This window comes from Balaenoptera borealis, assembly GCF_965194805.1.
Source record: "Balaenoptera borealis genome assembly, chromosome: 8".
NCBI lineage: Eukaryota > Metazoa > Chordata > Mammalia > Artiodactyla > Balaenopteridae > Balaenoptera > Balaenoptera borealis.
In genome coordinates, this window is record NC_138865.1 from 25,272,357 (window position 1) to 25,294,220 (window position 21,864).

The window sequence follows — 21,864 nt, forward strand, 5'->3', positions numbered from 1 at the left end:
GTCCTAGAAATGCAAGAATTTTTTTGATTTAAAAAATTTTTAAGTATAAATATGTCCATGCATTATTTGGGACATATTTACACTAAAAACATCTTCATTGTTTATCTGAAGTGTAAGTTTTTACCTGGTGTCCTGTATTTTTATTTGCTTATCTGGCCGCCTTAGCTGAGGCTCATGACTGTGCCACCCCACTGTACCAGGGGGTCTTCATGGCCACCCAAGGGAAGGAGCAGGCAGGGCAGGTGGGGGGAGGGTCAGACGTTAGAGCCTAGAGCCTCAGCGTTCAGCCCTCCCTCAGTTGTCTTCTGAGGGTGAGTGAGCATTTCCTCTGCACATCCTGGCCCCCGACCTCACGGAAGGCCACACCATCTTCCCTGGGTGTGCTCACCCTCCCCTGCTGCCTCCCCAGGCCCAGAGCGGAGTGTGGACGTAACAGACGTCACCAAGCAGAAGGACTGCAAGATGAAGCTGAAGGAGTTTGTGGACTATTACTACAGCACCAACCGCAAGCGGGTCCTTAACCTTACCAACCTTGAGTTCTCTGACACCAGGTGAGTGGGGCCAGGGTGGAGGGATGGAGAGGGATACTAGTTTGGAACATGCTGGAGATTTAAGCCTGTGACTGAGGCTGTTGAGGTCAGGGTGGCCTGGCTTATGATTTGTGGAACATCTTGTCCGAGCAGGCATGGCCTTGAAGGCAGAGATGTGCCCAGGGCAGCAAGAACACTGAGACCCCGTTCTCGGCTGGGCTGAAGTGTCACTGCACAGGTGCTGCTGAGCTGGATGTTTTTGATGCAGTATTGTGCATTCTATCCAGGACAGTGACATTTAATAGAATCAAAGGCTGCCTTTGCCTTTTCTCATCTTCCCTGGAGATGAGTTATCTGGTCTGACATGGCCCAGTATGGCAAGGAGTTGCAGGCACCCCTGTTGTCTGCTCTGGAGAGAAGTGGCTTTTCCTTAGGTGTTGCCAGGAAGCGCCTGGGCTGTGCATGAGCAATGATATTCACTCTCAGTGCCCCATCGTGCCCAGCGACACTAGCATGAGCCCACCTGACAAGTCTCTTTCCAGTTCTCCAGGAAGGAAGTTGTTTCTGGGGTAGATGGTTCTCAGGCCTTCTCCATGCCCATCTTTGGGTGAGAGCTCAGTGTTGGATGCCTGCCGCAGTCACACCCAGCAGCTGGGCTCATTCTGCCCTCTGTGAACCTCAGTTTGCTCATCTGTAGAATGGGAGCAATGCCATGTAGCCCGAGGTGGAGAAATAGGCATGGGACACACATCTCAGAGCACCTTTCCACCCTGCCCAGTGGGCAAAACAAATGTGCTGACGGCTCCCATCACTGTTGACTGCTCCTGTCCCTGCCCCCAGAATGTCCAGCTTTGTGGAGCCTCCTGACATCGTAAAGAAACTGTCCTGGGTAGAAAACTACTGGCCCGACGACGCACTGTTGGCCAAGCCCAAGGTGACCAAGTACTGCCTGATCTGTGTGAAGGACAGCTACACTGACTTTCACATCGACTCCGGGGGTGCCTCTGCATGGTACCACGTGCTCAAGGTGAGCGCTGCCTCTGCTCCCCATGTGGGCCCTACGTGGGCCTCAGGGGCAAGACCTGCTCTTGACCAGGCCACTCTCTGCCTGCAGGACCGTTTGTAGTCCCCACAGGCCCTAACGGTGGCCAGCATCAAGTGGGATGAGGGACAAGATGTTTCTCCACAGAAGGGACACAGATGTTGGGCCCTTGGGAGGCATGGGCGTGGGGGAGAGCACCTCAGGACCAGAGCAGCACACGTGTGTTGCCTTTTCTAAAGATTGAGGCTCATGAAGCAATTGGAGGAGGCCCACTGCAGTGGTGACCGAGGGCTCATGTCCAGGGAAGGGAGAGCAGTGCTGGGAAGACTTCCTGGCAGAAGGGATGAGGGAGCATGCCCCACTGGGAGGATGAGGGGGTGGGCTGGGGGCTGGGGAGCAAGGCTGCAGTGGCGTCTGAGTGGCAGAGAGAGCTAGGGGACTTCTGGCTGGGGACAGACAGGGAAGCTAGGGGAAAACGGAGATGTGCAAACAAACAAAAAAGGAGAACCTAAGCCTTGGGCTCACCACCTTGCCCCGGCTCTCCCCAGACCTGCTAGAGCCCAGGCTAGGGTAGGCAGCTCAGCTTCTGATCCTAGCCCTTCGAGGCCCTGAGCAAGTCCTGCCCCCGCCCCCCGTGCATCCCCACCCTCAGCCTGTCTGCCTCGTGAGTGAGGACCTCTATATCTCCCTAGTCCAAGTGCAGGGCTGGGCTGGTGCTGATGCTGGCAGCAGGGCCGTCCTTCCATCTCCAGCTGGGACCCAAGCCACTCTCAAGAGCAGAGCTTTCTTGTAACTCGTCAGCCAGCAGGTCACAACGTTGTTCCCCTTGGCAGACAGGCATCCATAGTGCTGCAGAAACATGGTGTGTGGAGTGGTAGGGGTTGCCCCGAACATGCCGGAGGCGCCTGGGCCTAGAGTCTTCCTAACACGCAGACGTCTGAACTGCAAAGCACATGTGGCCCCAGTGTTTCAGGGGAGGAATGATGGGCCTGGGCAGGATGCTGTTGAAGCTAGGACCCATCCCCGGGACGTGGTGGGCTCCGTCCCCTCTCAGCATCCCCAGGACATGATGGGCACTGCCCACCCCCAGCACCCCCAGCATATGACAGGCTCCGCCAATGGCCTCTTGTTGGCAGGGGGAGAAGATCTTCTATCTCATCAAGCCGGCTTCGGCCAACATCTCCCTGTATGAGCGCTGGCAGTCGGCCTCAAACCACAGTGAGATGTTCTTTGCTGACCAGGTGGACAAATGCTACAAGTGCACCCTCAAGCAGGGCCAGACGCTCTTCATCCCCTCGGGTGAGTGCCCTGTCCCCATGTTGTGTCTCCCACCTCTGATGTCTGCCAGGGGAGGGCATGCCCTGGCTGTTCCCTGCCTTGCCTTGCCTTGGGGTCAGTCCTGCTCTGTGGTCACCTCTGGGGCCACCTCGGGGCCATGAGCCCCTGCAGCTTCCAGCCTGGCTGTGCTCACAGAGGCCAGGCACGTGGGATTGCATGGGGCCCCAAGAGCCCAGCCCGGAGAGCGCAGCCACACTGTCAGAGATGGTGTTTGCTGATCTCAACATCTCAAACATATGCAGAAGGAGGAAGCATGACATGAGCAGATAAATGCCCTTTACAGATGTCATGTTGCTTCACCCATAAATATTTCACCGTATCTGTAAGGTTTCCTTTTAAAAATAACATAATTACGATACTGTCATCACACTTTCAAAATGAACAGTTAACAGTTCCTTAGTATCACCAAATAGCTAGCCAGTGTTCAGATTTTCTAATTGTCATATATGGAGGCCCTCACATTTCCACTGATTTATGTGCCTCTGAGTGAGTGCCTCCTGATCTAGCCCCTACCCCTGTTTCCTACAATCACAGTTATTTCCCAAAGTCTGTAGGGACAAACCCAGCTCTCCCGGGAGGTGTGGCAACTCTGCCTGTCTCTTTCCACCCCTGCATGTGGAGATCAGGGATGTCAGGCAGCCCGACCCTGGGGTGGGTCTGAGCAAGTCCCCTTGGCTCCTGGGCCTCAGTTTCCCTGTCTATACCATACAGGGCTGGATAGAATAGACTGAGTGAGCTCGGACACAGTCTGTCCTTCTGGGAGGGCCCACCCACTCATTACACGGAAGCCAGGGCCAGAGCACCTTCCAGGGGGCCCGGGTGGATGGGGGCACAGAGGAAGGGCTGGCAGGAGTCAGGCCCGGTAGCTGCCAAGAGCCTGGCATGAGAACACTGTGAAGAGATAGCCCCATCCCTGTCTCCCCAGGCTGGATTTATGCCACACTTACACCTGTGGACTGCCTGGCCTTCGCGGGACATTTCCTCCACAGCCTGAGCGTGGAGATGCAGATGAGGTAGGGCCGCACCTGACTCCCAGGATCCGCTGGGCAGGGTCCCCACCGTCGGTGTGATGATCCCTCTCCTGAGGCCTGGCCGGGCCTCCGTGTGGTGGGGAGGAAGGAGGAGAGGGGCCGTGATCTTACCAGGGCCCCTGAGGTGCCTGGCCGCTGCACAGCCTCGGGACTGTAGTGGGTTTGGGGTGGGCTGAAAGGCCGAGTTGCCTTCTCCTTGGGCACTGACCCAGAGGTCTAGAAGCCGCGGCCCATGGGGCTTGCCCTTAACGCAAAGCGCTCATCCTGATGTGGTCCTCTGGTCCACCTCGCCGCGTAGGGCCCAGAAGGGAGGCCTGAGCGGTCATGGCCTAGGTGTGGCCTCTGGTCATAGGGTGGGTTCACCTTCCTTTATCATTGCCTGCTCAGGGCTTAATGCACTGAATAGTTCTTTGCTATGGCTTCCAGAGCATACGAAGTGGAAAGAAGGTTGAAACTGGGCAGCCTGACTCAGTTTCCCAACTTCGAAACTGCCTGCTGGTACATGGGGAAGCACCTGCTGGAGGCATTCAAAAGTACGTCCCCTGGTCGGCGTCTCAGCCTGCGGCTCTGGACAGTTCGTTTGCGTGCGGAGCTCAGGGACGCCGGGGAGTGGTAACAGTTCTGCCATCATGCAGCAGGGTGGCTGGGCCCTGGGGGACAGGCTGAGCGATGCCTTCATGGGCCCTGAGCAAGTCCCCTTAGCTCACGGGCCTTGCTTTCCCTGTCTGTGTGCTGTGGGGCTGGACTGGACTCCTGCCTGCAGGGTCATCTGGTGTTGCAAAAAGAGCCCTGGCCGCACGTTCCCAGACCGGGTGTGTGTTCTGCTCGGTTCCTGTGGCCTCGTGTGGTTACTGACAGGGCTCAGTTGGGACATTGAGGGGCCTGGGGGCCTGCCTGGCTACCAGCTGAGGGACCCCTGCAGCATCCCTGCTGTACTGGGGGTGGGTGTGCATGCCAGAGTCCCCTGTGGAAGGCCTGTGGGGAGGGGTGGGCTCCCCTGGGTCCATGCCCTCTGTGGGCATGGCCCTCCGTCCCAGGCCCTGCCAGGCCATGCCTTCGGGATCAGCGTTTGGCTCCTGGTGGCCAACCCCTGCTCAGGTCTCCAAACTTTCTGCAGCCGGGTGAGGGACCCAGGAGGAGCATTTGCTTTCATGGAGAGCTTCCTTTTTCAGCAGCACCCACCCTTCCAGGAAACTGCTGTTTTGTGTTCTGATAAGAGCTATGAGTGGAGACCACCGTGTCAGGACTCCTTTGCACTTTGGCTCTAATTTGAGATGAGAAAGCTGAAAATGGTTCTTAACCTGGGCTGGCCAAGTTTCAGTGAAATTCTTCCATCGCTCTCTAAATTCAAGCCCTGTGCTCCACCCTGGCAGAGCGAGTGCCCTGCCCTAGGGGCCTCTTGCCAGGGAGATGGAATGGGGGTAGTGTAGGTGGAGTCACACCCTGGGGACCTTGGGACAGCCTGACCAGGGTGACCGCTGACTAGCTGGGCCTCGCTGAGCTGCCCCTGCCGCTCTGCCTCGGGCCTTCCTCTGTGAAGGGGCTGGCAGCTCAGCAGCCCCAGAGCTGAGAGGACCCAGGGATTTGCCACAGGCCAGACAAATGGTCACCTGGTGGTGTCAGAGCTCAGGGCTGCTCTGCCTCCATGCTGAGCTCTCTGCCTGAAGGGGGAATGCTCTGTCCCTTTTGTTTGGGGCTGGCTCTGGCTCCCAAGGGTGTGTTTGAGGTGGTGCTTGCCCTGAGCCACCCCAGTGGGAACTGGACCCACTGCCCGGCATCCTTCAGCTACGCAGGGGGCAGTGTGAGGGTGGGCATCAGAAAGCATCTAGGGATGCTTGGTTTGGGGCATGACTGTGGCCCCTCACTGATGCAGGCTGGGGACCAGGTGCAGGGAGGAGTCGGGCCACCTGCATGAGGGGCCTGGTGTGTAGACAATGGGAAGGCCAATCCTGCCCCTCGCAGGGCATCCTGCGTCCCCTAGGTTCCAAGAGGAACCATTGGCAGTTGGGCAGTTGGGCAGGTGGCAGTGGGCAGAGGCCTCTGAAAGGTCTGGCCCTGAGCGTCCCCCACCACTGGGGCTTTAAGTCACCTGCAGGCGGCAGGTGAGAGTGGGCACCCTCCTGAGCAAACCTGTCTATCTTCCCCCAGGTTCTCACAAGTCTGGGAAGCAGCTGCCCCCTCATTTAGTCCAAGGAGCTAAAATTCTCAATGGTGCTTTCAGATCATGGACGAAAAAGCAGGTAGGGATGTGTACTAGGAGTGATCCAGGGCAGAAGGGAGGGTGGCAGGCGGGGAGCCATTCCCAGGGCTTGTTCTTCCTTTGGTGGGAACTAGCATGTGAAAAGCAGGTGGGTGCCACCTGGCCAGGTCAGACACCTGTTGGTGGGGGCAGATGCAGGACAGAGCCCTCCATCTAGGGACCTGGCCTGAGGGGTGGGGGCTGGGCGGCAGGGAGGTTCAGTGGGAGGAAATCAGGTGGTGGAGACAGCACTGCGCGAACCCGAAAGGACAGGGAGCAGGGAGGACTCGAGTCAGTGACTGGCTGGATGTTCAGGGGTCTGAAGAGGAGAGTGGAGATGTCCTCTTTGTCCTACTGGCTGTCCCAGGCATCAACTCAGAAGCTGGCTTTGCTCTGTGACTAAGACAGTCCCTTTGCCCCATGCCCCTCCATCACCCCCCCCCCCACACCACCACAGTAGCACTGCCCTTTGCCCCTCATGGCTCCCTTAAAGCAGCATGTCTGGGCCCCACCTCATGCCCCCACTGTAAAGCGTTAGCATCCGTGCAGCAGCTGCTTCTCCTAATGGAGGCTCCAGAGAAGCATCTTCCAACTTCCTTTGGCATCTTGCCTGGATTGTTGGTACAGAGGGAGGGGAGAGGCCTGGCCAGCCTTGGGACTCCCTGTCCACTGCCAAGGGAACTCTCTCCCAGTCAGGGGTGCCAGCATAGTCTGAGCAGGTCCCATCAGGCCCGCAGGAGGCCTTGTGGGGGTGGGGAGTCCAGGAGGGGAACACCTGTGCACTTCCTGCTGCTCTCATGGGTGAGCTGGGTGGGGTGGGGCAGCACATACCCTCCTAGAGCCCTCTTTCAGCCACATCTTCTCTTGCCTCAAGGCCTGGAGTAATGCAGGGTGTCCCTCCTACCTCACATCAGCTGTGTGGCCAGGTGGAGTGGCCTCGTGCCCAGGAAGAAGGGATGGCCCACATTCACTTCACAGCTGGTGGTGGCCTCAGGCACCCGCTCCTCTCTGGGACTTGTTTGTCCACCTGTAGAGTGGAGTCATGGCAGAGCCTCCTCGTTGGGGCAGTGTCTGGCCAGAGCGGGCTAACTCCCTTAGGACCCCATGCAGACAGTCCACACCTTTGGCAGCGCCTGCCCTTGTGCCTGTCGGGACGGCAGTGGGGCCGGAGGTCCTGGGTGGGTAGATGGGGGACAGCCTGGAGGGACAGAGGGCATGAGTCAGGAACCACAGAAGCTGAGCCTGCTTGGGGCCCCTGTGGGTGGAGGGTGGGTGGGCATCAGTGCCCAGACTCGGTGGCTGGCCCGCTGACCCTGTGCGTGGCTGTCCTGCAGGCTTTGGCGGAGCATGAGGATGAGCTACCAGAGCACTTCAAGCCATCGCAGCTCATCAAAGACCTCGCCAAAGAGATCCGTCTCAGTGAGGTAGGGCTGACCCTCGGGGCCCGCTGACCTTGGCTGAGGGAGGCCTCTGCCTGTCTTCCCTGGGTATCTCTCCGGAGATGGCCGTGCGTGAGGCAGCCCCTCCTGTAGCCCTCTGCGGCAGGGTCGCCTGCATGATGCCTCTGGACTCCTAGCTCCCGGTGGTAGACTTGCAGTCTTCTGGTGGGAGCCCTGGGAATTAGTGTGGGGACTCCCTGCAGCTCCCTGTGGGGGTGGGGAAGGACTCTGCAGGGAGGACTTCAGCCCCTTGAGACCCTGCTTGTGCGAGCCTGTCTAGTCCCCACCAAGGAGGTAAAGGGGTCAAGTGGCTGGTGATGTAGATGGATGGCACCCTGCCTCACGGATGGTGTGGGACAGATGTGAATGTGTCACACAGATGGTGTAGATGGATGTGAGCCTGTCACACAGATGGTGTGGGATGAATGTGAGCATGTCACTGATGATGTAGACAGATGCTCCTTTTCTGCTCGAGTGTGTCTCCCATGGCCTGGGGCTGTGAGACCCTCCTGGCAGGGTGTGGTTGGTCACCTCTCCCTGTCCTTTTCCTAGAATGCCTCCAAGGCCTCCCGACCTGAAGTAACTGCGGCCATCTCCTCGGACGAGGTCTGTTTTGGGGACCGAGAAAAGGAGGAGCCCCCATCCCCCATTGAGGCCAGCCCTCCTCGGTCCTTCCTGGAGAAAGTGTCCAAAAAAAAGACTCCCAAAACCGTGAAGATGCCCAAGCCGTCCAAAGTTCCCAAGCCCCCAAAGCCCCCCAAGCCTCCCAAATCACTGAAGCTCAAGGACGGGGGCAAGAAGAAAGGGAAGAAGTGCAGGGGCTCGGCTTCACCCACCATCCCCAACCTGGACCTGCTGGAGGCCCACACCAAGGAGGCACTGACCAAGATTGAGCCTCCTAAGAAGGGCAAGGTGGGTGGCCTCACCCTCCCCACCTATAGTCAGCAGGCCTGCAGACACCTCCGAGGACCAGGCCTGTGGGATGTGGTGCTGGGGCTGCCATGTCCTTGTGCTAGAGACCCAGGGCAGCTGGGCTCTGCCCCAACAAGCTTGGTGTAGTGGGCAGCTGGAGAGAGACCCTCACGATGAAGGCAGCAGAGTCTCTGCTGGGTCAGGGTGGCACCACTGAGGGTCATCTGGGGGGACAAGCCGGCTGAGTCTTCCCTGGGGCCCAGACATTGGCTGAGACCTGAAGGTGGGTGAGGTACCAGTGGAGGGCAGTGAGGAGGCAGGGGTGGAGCCGGTGATGGGGGCAGGTGTCCTTGGGGGCCTGAGACCCTGTGGCAGTGAGAGAGGCAGGCCTGGCCCTGAGGACCCACCAGTGTGAGTAGAGGGTCTTAGGTGTGGGCTTTGGGGACCATGAGTCCCTGAGACCAGGCCACATTGAGTGATTTCCTGCTAGTGGGAGGTCATTGCTCACTTCCCAGGGGTTTGGTGGCCACTGGAGCTAGTGTTGCAGAGCTTAAGTGGGGCACATTGGTTTTTCCTTCCTCAAGGCAAAGAGGGCAGATGAATGTATGAATGAATGAATGGATGGAAGGAAGGAAGGAAGGGAGGGAGGAGTAAGAGTAGATGAATTAATGTGTGGGTAAATGGTTTGATGGATGGATGGTGAGTGGATGAGTGGGTGGGTAGCTGGCTGGCTGGTGAATGGATGGGGGGGTGGATGGATGGTGGATGGATGGGTAGATAGACGGGTGGTGGGTGGATGGGTGGGTAGATAGGTAGATGGTGGGTAAATGGATGGGTGGGTGGATGGATGGATGGTTAGTTGGGTGGGTGGCTGGGTAGATTGATGGATTAGCAGATGCATGCAGGCCAGCAGGAGACAGGGACTCTGTGCTGTGTGGTTCTCACTTTGTACCGTAGTCTGGTGGAGCACTGCCGCCCACCCATGTCCGCTACCAGATAATGGCTGGTATTTTCTAGGCCGCAAAGAATGTCCTGAATGTGCCCAACAAGGAGGTGGTCAGCACGCAGAACGACGTGGAGAGGTTGGAAATCCGAGAGCAGACTAAGAGCAAGTCGGAGGCCAAGTGGAAGTACAAGGTGAGATGTGTGTGTACAGGTATGCTGGTGCGTGAATCTACTCTCAGGGAGGGCTATGTTAGCGAAAGAAGGTGGTGTGCGGGGCGAGTGTGGGCTTGGTGGTGTGTGTGTGTGCCTGTAGGGTATGTCAGGTGTGTGTCTGCCTGTCCGCGGGTGGGCAGTGCTGTGAAGGTCTTTGAGGGTCTGGGTGTGCACGTGGCTTCCATGGAGCTACCTTCTGAGGGGTTGGCGCGGGCACATCTCGGCCTAAGAGGATGGATGGCGTTGCCCTTTGTGGCCTGCCCTGGTTCAAGCTCACACTCCCTGGAGCTGGGCAGCATCCGAGGGCAGGTCCTGTGGGCCTGGGGCTGCAGTGGGTCCCCAGGTGACATGTCAGAGGGAGGAGGCTGCCCAGTCCAGCTGCCTCTGCCCACTGGGCGCCTGTACGGGGCTCAGGGATGGTCCTGGGTTTGCTTTTCAGAACAGCAAACCCGACTCCCTACTGAAGATGGAGGAAGAGCAGAAGTTGGAGAAGTCTCCTCTGTCAGGGAACAAGGACAACAAGTTCTCATTTTCCTTCTCCAACAAGAAACTGCTAGGGTACGTGAGTGCTCGTGCCAGGAGGGGTTGGTTGCGCATGTGCCACATGCCACACACACACCCTGAGCACCGCCCCCCCACATCACACACACACATCCCCTGCTTGTGCACACATGACACACACACACCCTCCTGGAGGTCTCCGCGGTGAGCCCCCCTTCTGAGCTGGCTGCTGTTGCTCGGCACACCCTTCGTGAGGGCCTCCAGGCAGGCTCCTTTCCTGCCTACTAAGCCAAAAAGCTCGGGTAGGTGGGCAGGGGGCAGTGGTGTGTGCCAGCAAGGAGTAGGAGAGTGCGATTGGGCAGATATTAGCCGAGTGGCTGTCCTGGACTGGCACAGAGGACATGGTGGGGGTCAGGATCTTGGCCTTGGAGTCTAGATGCCAGTGGGGAGGGGCTGGTATGAATCCAACACTCTCAAATCCATCTAAAATTATGGCTGCGATTGGGGCCATGGAAGAAGGATTTGTGGGGCCTGGGGTGCTGTGGAGTCCTTGTGTGTCCAAGGGAGTTGGTGGGAGGGCTTCCTGGAGGAGATGGCACTGAGCTGAGAGACTGGGGCACCTAGCCTGGGAGGGTATGTGTGTGTGAGCTGGTGTGCCCGGGTTCTGGACTGTATAAGGGGTCTCCATCTGCTGACCAGTGTGGTGGGCTGGCCAGATGAGAGGTTGGTGGGCCAGACACCCTGTGCCCACCAAGAAGCCCTTTGTGGCTTCGGTCCCACACCCAGTTGTATGCTGAATCCAAAGTCCAGGGTGGGTGCCCAGCAATCAGGAAGCAGACATGTCCCAGTGGGAATGGGGCCACTTTTCTGCTGTAGGCCTGAGTTTTCTCATCTGCCAGATGGGGGGAGAAGGCCATTTTTAGGTGGTGGGGGAACAGAGCTGGTCAGCATCTTGTGCTCTTGCAGAGCCTGGCACAAGTGGGCCCGTTATTCCCAAGAGCTCACGGCAATGTGCCAAGGCTGCTTGGTGAGCAGGTGGGTTGGGTCTGATCTGCAGGGGCCCGGTTGCCCTGACTTCATGGCCCTGAGCACGTCCTTGATTTATCTGAAGCTCAGCTGCTAGGTCCCGGGGAGCTTTTGCACAGCATTAACTCTGTGACTGACTGACTGCGCTACAGAGTTTAGAAATGGAGGGGAGAAAGGGAGACATGATTCTATAACTATGTCACACCTGTGTGTATGTACATGGGTGTGTGTGTACATGTGTGTGTTGTGTTACGTAGCTCATGACTACACCCAGCAGGGCTCACTGCCAGCCGTCCTCTGTGTTTCCATTGTTGGGAATCAGAGCTGTACCTGTTGGGAATTGCAGATGCCTGTGCCCCGCCTGCTGTCCCCACTGCTGAGTGTGCGCCTTGTGCCCTCAGCCGACAGGGAGACAGCGGCTGGAGCGTTGGACTCTCCTCGTTTGCAGTAGCCCTGTCTTGCCCCAGGAGAGAGATGAGTTGTGTGATACTTTTTAGACTATTGTGTCTACACCTCAGCCCTGAAATTATTTTTCTAGAATAGCTATGTAGAAAACCCAGGCCAGTTGGCACTGGCTCCGTCTGACACTGGGCTTGTATCAGGCCCCAGAGCAGCCTGAAAGAAGGCGTGCTCATCCATTGGCTAGGGTGAGGGGGCAGTGAGGGGCACAACCTTAAATAGCCCGAGAAAGGGCCAGGCATATACCCTGTGGGTTGTGCGTTGTCTTCACTGGGGTCACGACATTGGAGAGGAGGCTGTGGGGTTGGGAAGGGTCCCGCCTGGCTGTTGGTCCTCCAAGGCCTGTGGGGGCTGGTGCTGGGGACACTAGCCCGGCTGTGCGGATGTCCACTGACCGGCCCACTTCTGCCGCCCCAGCTCCAAGGCCCTCAAGCCACAGCCAGGCCCAGGGGTGTTTGGAGCCTTGCAGAACTTCAAGGAGGACAAGCCCCAGCCAGTGCGGGATGAGTATGAGTACGTGTCGGATGACGGGGAGCTCAAGATTGACGAATTTCCTATTAGGAGGAAGAAAAATGCTCCGAAGAGGGACTTGTCCTGTGAGTTGGGGGGACATGGGGAGGGGGCAGGCCCAGCCCCATAAAGGCCATCTCAGGCATGTGGAGTGGGCATCGGGTGTGGCTGGACCAGGGTCCCCCTCTGCTCCTCCGAAACTGCTGCTGACTCCCATGTGCTCTGCTTTCAGTCTTACTGGACAAGAAGGAGCCGCTGCCCACGCCCGTTACGAAGCCAAAGCTGGACTCGGCGCTCTACAAGGTAAGCGAGTGCCTTCTGGGTGACTGAGCTTTCTGGGTGGAGTGCAGAGGGGGATGTTTTCCTGGGGAGGCTGGCTGGGCTCCAGATGAGGAGCTCTGAGCCCCGGGACCCTGCACAAAGGGACAAAAGCAGATGCAGGACTTGTGGAAGGTCTGCAGGTCTCTTATGAGTGGTGGGGCCTTGGGAGCCGCACTCCGTAGTCAGATCCACCGTGAAGATAATGCATCTCCTTGATGCTGGAGGACTGGGGTACAGGGGGTAGCAGGCCAGGCCTGCTGGGGGTTGGGTCTTGCACTAAACATGTGGGGGTTAAGTTAGATGTCCTCCAAGGCCATGCATGTCCAACCCAGGACGCGGTGGCCGTCTCCAAGGAAGCCAGGTTCCCTGTTGGGGTCATACCCTGCCTGCAGAGCCCAAGGTGTCCCTGCAGAGCCACTTGCCAGGGGCTGTTAACTGGTGTCCCTCAGGTACAGGCACACCGCCTGTTCCCAGTCCAACCATGCCGACTCCTCTTGTATCTGTGTTCAATATTAGGGTCTCATGTAAGGTCCTGTGAACCAAGGTTCACCTGGGGAAATGGTGCAGGCGGGGCTCCAAGATCCCAGCGCAAAGCTCTGGCCCCTGTGCCCTGCTCTGTGTGTCTGGTCAGCCAGCCCCATGGTGCTCGTTACAAGGACAGGCTCTTTAAAAACCTCTTTTTCTCACTGAAGGGAAACAGTAGTCCCTACCCCTACCCCCAAGTCCTTTTCCGACCGGCTACTCTGTCCCCACAGCAGAGTGATGACTCCTCTGATGAGGGTTCGCTGCACATAGACACGGACACTAAGCCCGCCCGCAATGCCAAAGTGAAGAAGGATGGCGGGGGTTCGGCTGCGGGCATCTTGGACCTGCTGCAGGCCAGCGAGGAGGTCGGTGCGCTCGAGTACAACCCCAACAGGTAGGCCCGGTGCCCACGGGGAACTTGGGGAAGTGGGTGCTTCCACAGAGGTGGGCCAAGCAGGGCTCCGTCAGCCCATGTCCCAGAGGCCAGGTGGCCAGAGCAGGACCCCTGCCTGGCAGAGGTGGTGCCAGGTGGCCAGAGAGGTGAGCGGGGGCTGGCTGTGCAGGTCCTGTGTGTTGCAGAGCTCCTGAGCGAGGACACAGAGCTCTGAGGACAGATGCTTCTAGATGCTAGATGGGGAGGCAGCTGAGAAGTAGTTCCACGTTGGGGCCATGGAGGGAGGAGTCTGTGGGGCCACCATACCTCTAGGTGCCTGTGGGGAAGCAGGGCCAGGCTGGGCACCTGGAGGGTGTCAGGGTTGTTCCAGGCCAAGACCCCCAGCTGTCTCTGTCTCATCACTTCCTGAATGCCATAAAAATAACACAAGAGAAATTCCACGGTGTGTGCCCAGTGTCAGGGTCAAGGGCATTTAATGGGCCTCTCTGGGACCCCAAGCTGGCTTCCCTGCAGAGACCTTATCTGCGGCAAGGGAAATGATGGCTTCAGAGCTCGGGGACGTGAGAGCCCACTCCCTGAGGAGGGGCTGGATCGGCCAGGGGTCCCAGATTCCCACACCAACTGCGGGGTGTGTGGGAACCAAGCCACGCTGTCCTTGAGACCTGTGTGTATCCAGATGTGCAGCCTCAGGAGCCCACTCGCTGCTGGTGTATATGCTGTTCTTTCCTGGAGGCCCTGAGATTCTGAGCAGTCGGGCAGGCTAGGACATGTGTCTCCTCAGCTCAGGCGGTCTTCCCTACCTAGGCCTGCCCAATTGCAATCCTTTGATTTGAGAGAAATGGATTAATCCTCTTTGGGTTTTGCATTGGTGGAAGGCCACGGGGCTTGTTTTTCTCATGGTGGTCCCAGTTAAATTCTCTTTTGATCCCAATTAACTTTTGTTTTTATGCATCATGGCCATTTTTTTTTTCCACATGGAATTTCTACAAGTACCACAGACAGAAAACCAAGGGATCAGGGCCCGTGCCCCCTGTAGCCTCCCCATTCTGGGGACCTCAGCCACCATGGTGGGGGGTGGCTCCCCTCCTAGTCCTTGAGCCAGCAGGAGAGTCCTGCTGCACGGATGGGGAAACTGAGGCTCAGAGAGCTTAGGTGACTTGCTCAAGGCCGCACCGCCAGGAAGTGGCAGAGGCAGGGCCAGAATCTCCATCTGCTGATAATGGAACCCAAGCGTGGGGGTCCTGGAATGTTAACCATGCTGGGCGGTGACATCCAGCCAGGAATGACTTGGCTTGAGGAAGGCAGGGCTCATGTGACCTGCTTGGGGTTCGCTTGGTCCTCCAGATCTGCGTTCCACCCGTCCCCCTCTGCCTCTCAGTCTGTGCTTCCAGAATCGAGGTCCAGGGGCTACACGAGCCTGTGGAAGCAGCATGTCAGCCCCGTCTTAGACAGTGGGACTCCGGGAGGCGGATTAGGGCTTGATTGAAAAGCGTTCTTGCTAAATCAAACGGTTGTATTTTCCTTCATAAATTACCATTATTTGTGCAGTGTTATGCTCACAGACAGCCATAGGCGCCTTCTCTCATGGGAGTGGAGTGTCTGGCTGGAGGCTTCTACAGAGCTGTGGGGTGCAGATTTCCTGTTCAGCATTAAGTGGTTTCTGTAGATGAGCAAACCTAAGCCCCTCACTGCAGAGATGCCCTGTGGCCTTTGCAGTGGTGGAGGGACCCTGACCTGAGGCCCTTAGCCATGAGGAGAAGCCTTTTCCTGGAAGGTGCTGGTGCCCGGGCTGGCCCATGACCTCTTTGGAGGTGCCTTTCTTCTGGGAAGGCTATGGCTAGCTGGCACCTCAGTGACCGGTTGACGCTCAGACCCTGGAGAAGTGCCCTACACACCCTGGGTCCCCCTTGAGTTCCAGGCAGAGGCACCCCTGGGCTGAGGGCAGGTGGGGCTGGTGCCACAACTCTGCATGGAGCTGGGACACAGGTGCTGCAGCTTGGGCTCCTAACTGAACCTGGACACAGCCCGCCGGGAGGAGGGCAGCCAGTTTGAGGATGCGCTGTGAACTGCTCTGTAGGCACACACGTATGTGCTCACACACGCCTGCACACGTGCACGTGTGCCTGCTGGGGCTGGGTCCCCTCGGCCGCCGCAGGCAGTTCCTTTCCCAAGTCTCCCATTTGGAGTGTAGGTCAGTGTTTGATGGTCCATTTGCTCTGTTTTAAGTATTTGCTGTTTGGAAAAAGCCAGCTGAAGAAAATGGAGGAAAATATGTTAATTTCTTCTGGATGGTTTGCTTAGTGTTTACTGCCTGGGGGTGAGGGAAAGAGAGGATTTTGTTATGATAATTGGAGGATTAAGGTATTATTTTCCATGCGCACTAGTTAGACTTTGCTCCTTGATTCGCCGGCCCACGTGGACAGCCTGCAGCCCTGGGCTCCAAGGCCCCTCCCTCTTAGGTTGCAGCCGAGCTGGGCTGGGACCATGAGGTCCAGATGGCACAGGCAGGTGGCTGGCTTCCATGCTGGCTCCCGGAGGACCCTCATGGTGAGTGTCCCGGCCCCCACCCTCCCATCCCTGCAGGAAGCCTGCTGTTTGGCTGGGCCATGAGGCTGGGTGAGGGTGCCTGAGACCTTCAGGGTGAGCCTGGAAGGGCCTCATTCGTAGAGCATTGGAGAGCCTGGCAGAGGATGGGGGGCCAGCTATCAGCTCTTGCTGGCTCTAGTGCTGGGTCGGGGGCCTGTCCCTGCTCAGAAAGCATCAGCGATGATGGTACAACAATGATACTACTGCTACCAAATGCCATGTGCTCTTGGCTGGGTCTGGGTAGCCCTTTGCCGTCATGGCATGGGACAGTGGGGGTCTGGAGGATGCTGGGGCAGGTGGAGAGTCTGGTGGAGGGCTCCCGACTCTCCATGGCGGTCTGACCATACTTGATTTTTCCCGTTGTTTGTGGCTTTGGAACCATAATCCATTTGCTTCCAGCAAAACCCCAAAACGCTGCGATCCAGTGTGTCTCGGGCAGGGCTTGGGGAAGTGGTATTCGTGGAGGGCTGCCCAGAGAGGCGCCTGCCCGTCGCCTCCTCCTGGCTTGGGGCAGGAGTCCTTGGCCTGGAGCCCAGCAGTACCCCTCACAGGATGGCTTTTGTCCAAGCTTGCCTCGGTGGGCCCCCAGGACCACAGGGGACCACCCTCTGTGTCTGTGCTTCCTGGGTCCAGCTCCATCTCCCTGCACCCTCCAGCCTCAATCTTGGGAACCTTATTTCTGAGCAGGGACTCCTTCTTGTTCTGATGTCTTACTAAACATGCTTCAAATACTTCTCGGAAGTGGAGGAGGGAGCAGGGACCATGCAGAACCACCAGGGGCCCATGTGGACTGGCACTTTTGGGTGCTGCTTCTGGGTCTGGCAGCCCTGCAGGTGGGTCCACTCCCTGGGGGCACATGGGGCAGGCAGGAGGGGGCCTGGATGTCAGACACACAGGGCGGGCCCGCTGCTGGGACTCCTGGGCCTCCTGGGTCTGTGACCAGGGAGGAGGGCTAAGCAGTGCCCCACTCCAGGTCCTGCTTGCTAGGGTCCCAGGGTGCAATGAGAGGTGTGGCCAGGCTCCCCAGAGGCCGTGGTGGGCCATCCTGACCCAGGTGGACAAAAGCGCGGGGTGATGGGCGAGGACGAGGGTCTGGGTGCTGGTGCAGGTGCAGTCATGAAAAGATGGTGTGGGTCACCTGGGGAGATCGAGTGCCATGGGAGGGAGAGGGCTCTGCTGCCCCATCTCAGGTACCGGATGGGAGGACGCCCTTGAAGACATGGGGGAGGGAGCGCTTGGGGCTGGGGCTGAGCGCAGGAGTCCACGGTGGGCGGAGGTGTGCACAAAACCAGCAGGAGTGGAAGAGGGAGGGAGGGGGGTGGCCTGGGTCCTTGGGGGAGTCTGCTTGTTGACTTTATGGTAGGAGAGATCAGGAGTAATGGCACCTTTGTCTACCACCTTCTATCCCTCTGCCCCTCTTCATCCCCTCCCTCCACATCCTCCTCCCTCTCTTCTCTCTTTATGCCCCTCTCTGTCCCAAGGCCTCCAGCCCTCCTTTGGTGTTGGGGGGTGGGAACAGAGGGTAGGGGAAGGGGATAGCTGGCTCTTTCCATGGGGGAGTTATCAGCTACCACTGTCCTCCACCCCACACCCTCTGCTGGCTGCTGAGTGGGAGGATGTGTGGGCCATGGGCTGAGTGCCTGTCTCTCTGTGCCTCCAGCCAGCCCCCCGCCTCCCCCAGCACACAGGAAGCCATTCAGGGAATGCTGTCCATGGCCAACCTGCAGGCCTCCGACTCCTGCCTGCAGACCACATGGGGTGCTGGCCAGGCCAAGGGCAGCTCGCTGGCGGCCCATGGCACCCGGAAGAATGGGGCTGGTGGTAAGAGCGCAGGCAAGCGGCTGCTGAAGAGGGCGGCCAAGAACAGTGTGGACCTGGATGATTACGAGGAGGAGCAGGACCACCTGGACGCCTGCTTCAAGGACTCGGACTACGGTGAGCGTGGCTGTGCGGGGAGGGGTGCTAAACCTGGGGGTTGGGAGCCAGGCCCTCTTATGGATATAATTCACAGACCTTAACAGTCACCCTTTAAAAGCCTGTAACTCAGTGGTGCTTAGTGTATTTAGAGGGATGTGCATGCCACCATCATCACACCCAATTTGAGAACGTTTCATCATCCAGAAAGGAACCCTGCCCTGTACCTGTTAAGAGTCAGTACCTCTCCTCTGGCCCCTGGCAGCCACTGATTTATGCTGCCTCGTAGATATTCCTAATCAGCATGTGTCACGTGAACAGAACTGCACAGTGCTTGGTCTTTGGTGCCTGGCTTCTTTCATTAGCATACTCTTCAGGCTTCATCCACGATGTAGCATATGTCAGCTCTTTGTTCCTTTTGATGGCTGAATAATATTCCACCACGTGGACACACCATGTTTGTTTATCCCTTCATCCATCCACAGGCACTTGGATGGCTTCCACCTTTTGGCAGTTGTGCACAGTGCTGCTGTGAATGTTGGTGTGCAGGGAGTTTTGTATGGCCTGTGTCTATGGTGCTCCTGTGGTGTATACCTGGGTCACTGCCTGTTTCACCTTCTGAGAACCTGCCCGACTATTCTCCACGTGGCTATACCATTTCAGACACGTTGAGACCGTGTCCATCCTATGTCTGTGTAGACAGAGAAACCGAGGCCCAGAGTGGCTTTGTGGCCTGAGTCCGAGGTGGGCAGTGAGTTGGTGGCTGGGCCATAGCTGTGGCCTCTGCCCAGGGGCATGGCCCCTCGCCTCCCACTACAGCCCTTCCTTCCAGGCCTGGCGCTTTGGGTTCCAACAGGCTCTGAAGGAGCTGCTGTTGGCCGCCTGGGAGGGGACTTGGAGCAAGGACCTGCCTCCATGCCTCAGCCCATTGCCCATAGATGTTCCAGCCCCCGCGGGTGCGTTGTGCTCCTCAGGGCCAGGGCCGTGTTGGCCCCCATGGTGCAGGGCCTGTTTTCAGTTCAGTCCTGATGGTCTGAGGGCAGTGTATTTGTCCTGGAGACCCTGTCCCTGGAGAGCCCTCCCGTGGTGAGGCTGGACCTACCCTATCTGGTGGACACTTTCAGGCCTCAGTGAGGGGCCTGCCGTGGTCTGACAGATCAACAGCGGAGTGAACTCCATTTTCTGGGCACCCTTGGGGCACAGGGCAGGTCCTGGGGGTTCGGGTGTCACAAGCCTTGGAGGTTGAACCTGTAATGGGAGGAGGTACCCAGCGAGTCACCCAGGGCTGCTGTGTGGGTCTCCCTCCTCCAGAGACTTGCTGAGGTGAGCCTGGGATCCTTCAGAGCCACCCAGCTCCGTGGATATCAGATGTTTTCTTCTCTGATAGCAGCAGAGGAGATGTTTTGAGAATTGGGCATTCAAGTGGGAGTGGTGGCCAGGCTGGGGTAGGAACAGCTGGTCAGGTGGCCATGGGGGCTGGATGGAGCCCCTTGTCTGGCCCTCTCTGGCCCTCAAGGGGGCCTGGGCTTGACAGTTTCAGAGGCCACCTGTGCCTATGCATGTGGCAGCCACACCAGGAGGGCTGGTGCTCTGCAGCCTGGGGACAGCCTGGGGGATGCCGGTCACAAGGTCTGCCAGTAGCCTGCAGCAGCCACCCTCCTGTGGCCACACCAGCAGCCCAGCCCTTCTCCCCTTTGCCCCTCTAGTTTACCCCTCCCTGGAGTCGGATGAGGACAGTCCTGTTTTCAAGTCCCGGTCCAAGAAGAGGAAAGGCTCGGATGATGCTCCCTACAGCCCGACAGGTAGTGCTGGGGGCTGGAAGGGGAGCTCCATCCACACTGAATGCCAGCAGCCATGTTCCACACCCACTAGCTCTGTGTGGGGCTCAGACGGGCTGTCACTTGCCTGCAGGAGCCTGATTGGCGTTCCACTTCTTTCTCCCGGGACCTCAGCCCAGGTGCTTTTGCAAGCTCATCCAAAGGCATCCCAGCTCCTGCCAGTAGGGCAGTGCGGTGTCCCTGTTGTGAGGTGGCCCTCTGCCTAGTTTCTCCTCAATGAACAGCCCTGGGAGGGTCACGTTTGTACCTGGCCCCCCATCATGGCAGCCAGCGGGGTGGGGTCTGGTTCACCTAGCACATGACTTCCCTTCTGACCTCTCCTGTCTTGCTGGTGTAGGGAAACCAGCCCCACACCAGGTTAGGGCCCATGCTGACACTCCCCGAATTGTGACTTGTCCCTGGGATTTGGGGACAGACTGGGGCAGGACCTGGGGATCCCAGGAGGGCGCACAGGCAGTGGGTGGCTGCTCGAGGCAGGTTGACCTTCTCTCCCGCAGCGAGGGTCGGCCCATCGGTGCCAAGGCAGGACAGGCCTGTGCGCGAGGGGACCAGAGTGGCCTCCATTGAGACCGGGCTGGCGGCTGCTGCAGCCAAACTGTCCCAGCAGGTGAGGAGGGGACCCACTCCTGGGCTCAGGCTCCCCAGATGCCTCTGCTCCCCCCACCCTCATGTACGGAGACCACCCAGTCTGGGGCTGTCACAGCCTTGGGGACATTTGAGTACTGCTGACCCTGGTTCCTCCAGGCTCCCAAGTCCCTGCTAGTGGGAAGCAGAGAAGCTGGGAACTGGTGGCAGGAGTCTCATGGCAGCTCAGAGTGGGGTGGTGGGGAATGGAGGGGGTTAGGGTGACGGGGGAGGGGGCCCATACTACGTGCCCACCAATAGGTAAACTCAGATTGAGTCTGTCCACTACAGCTGAGTGCTGGTGCCACATCCCGCGTGTCCCCGTGTCCAGGATGGCCCACCTCACAGAGGGGGGCCTGGTGGTCTCTCCACAGGCCCCAGTACTGCTCTGCAGGGCTCGTGGTGGCTGGAGGTGGGGCTTGGGCGTGGTCCAGCCCTTTCTGCTCCTGCAGTGCTGGCTTGCTCAGCTCCATGGGAGAAGCCTTGTGCACAGCAGACCAGGCTGCTCCCAGGCTGCAGGCTGCTTCCCAGTGTCCGAAACCTGGCCAGCCCTGTGGGGTGACACACCTGCATGTTTTGTTCAAAGGAGGAGCAGAAAAGCAAAAAGAAAAAGAACACCAAAAGGAAGCTGGCTCCCAACACCACCTCCCCTGTCGCCTCTGCCTCTGCCAGCACCACCTCAGCCGGCACCACCTCAGCCGGCACCACCTCGGCCTCTACCACCTCGGCCTCCACCACCTCGGCCTCCACCGCCTCGGCCTCCACCACCCCAGCCTCCACCACCCCAGCCTCCACCAGCACGGCCAGCAGCCAGGCCTCACAGGAGGGTAGCTCACCTGAGCCCCCACCAGAGTCCCACAGCAGCAGCCTGGTTGACCACGAGTACACGGCAGCCGGCGCCTTTGCTGGGGCCCAAGCCGGCCGTGCCTCTCAGCCCATGGCCCCTGGGGTCTTCCTCACCACGAGGAGGCCCTCCTCGTCATCCCCCAACAACACCGCTGCCAAAGGTACCTTGCCCGCCGACCCTGAGTCACCTAGACTTGCAGACTGTCCCTGTGGATGACCACAGGTCTCCTTTGTCCCTGCAGCCATGAGTGTGTATGGCCAGGCACTCAGTCAGTATGTGGAACAAATGGTCCCTTTCAAGACCAAGAGCTCTGGTTACTCACCAGGGGGGTTCTGGTTACTTTGGAGTTAGGTCTGGCCCTTCAGACTCCCAGGGCCTCGGCTTTGGGGCCTGGCTTGAAGTCAGAGTGTGGTTGGTGGTTTGCCGAGGATTCACTGGGAGGAGCCTAAGGTGACCCAGCCTCCTCTGTGTGAATTAGGGGTGGGATGGCTGGCCGGGTCTCGTGGTATCCCCACTGTCACCCCCGGACGCCCTGCACCATGGGCGTGAGGCCCAGCCGGCCATGGACGTGGGGAGTGTGGCTCTAGGTGGCCCTAATGCCATCCCTGGCCTGTCCCTACCCTACTCACC

General features: G+C 58.6%; 1 protein-coding gene across 3 annotated transcripts in view; it reads left to right on the forward strand.

Moving 5' to 3' along the window:
* PHF2 (PHD finger protein 2) overlaps window positions 1-21,864 on the forward strand; it is a 93,048-nt gene that overhangs the window by 68,983 nt on the left and 2,201 nt on the right. Inside the window, exons 5-21 of one of the 3 annotated variants that reach the window (XM_082401035.1) lie at window positions 410-551; window positions 1,371-1,557; window positions 2,709-2,871; window positions 3,836-3,923; window positions 4,368-4,474; window positions 6,090-6,181; window positions 7,515-7,604; window positions 8,172-8,531; window positions 9,549-9,668; window positions 10,129-10,247; window positions 12,093-12,271; window positions 12,418-12,488; window positions 13,262-13,425; window positions 17,672-17,946; window positions 19,632-19,727; window positions 20,261-20,370; window positions 20,974-21,394. In XM_082401035.1, the coding sequence (XP_082257161.1) occupies window positions 410-551; window positions 1,371-1,557; window positions 2,709-2,871; window positions 3,836-3,923; window positions 4,368-4,474; window positions 6,090-6,181; window positions 7,515-7,604; window positions 8,172-8,531; window positions 9,549-9,668; window positions 10,129-10,247; window positions 12,093-12,271; window positions 12,418-12,488; window positions 13,262-13,425; window positions 17,672-17,946; window positions 19,632-19,727; window positions 20,261-20,370; window positions 20,974-21,394 (2,784 nt within the window). The remainder of the gene's footprint in view (window positions 1-409; window positions 552-1,370; window positions 1,558-2,708; window positions 2,872-3,835; window positions 3,924-4,367; window positions 4,475-6,089; window positions 6,182-7,514; window positions 7,605-8,171; window positions 8,532-9,548; window positions 9,669-10,128; window positions 10,248-12,092; window positions 12,272-12,417; window positions 12,489-13,261; window positions 13,426-17,671; window positions 17,947-19,631; window positions 19,728-20,260; window positions 20,371-20,973; window positions 21,395-21,864) is intronic. The other 2 variants (XM_082401034.1, XM_082401033.1) reach the window with 2 other exon arrangements.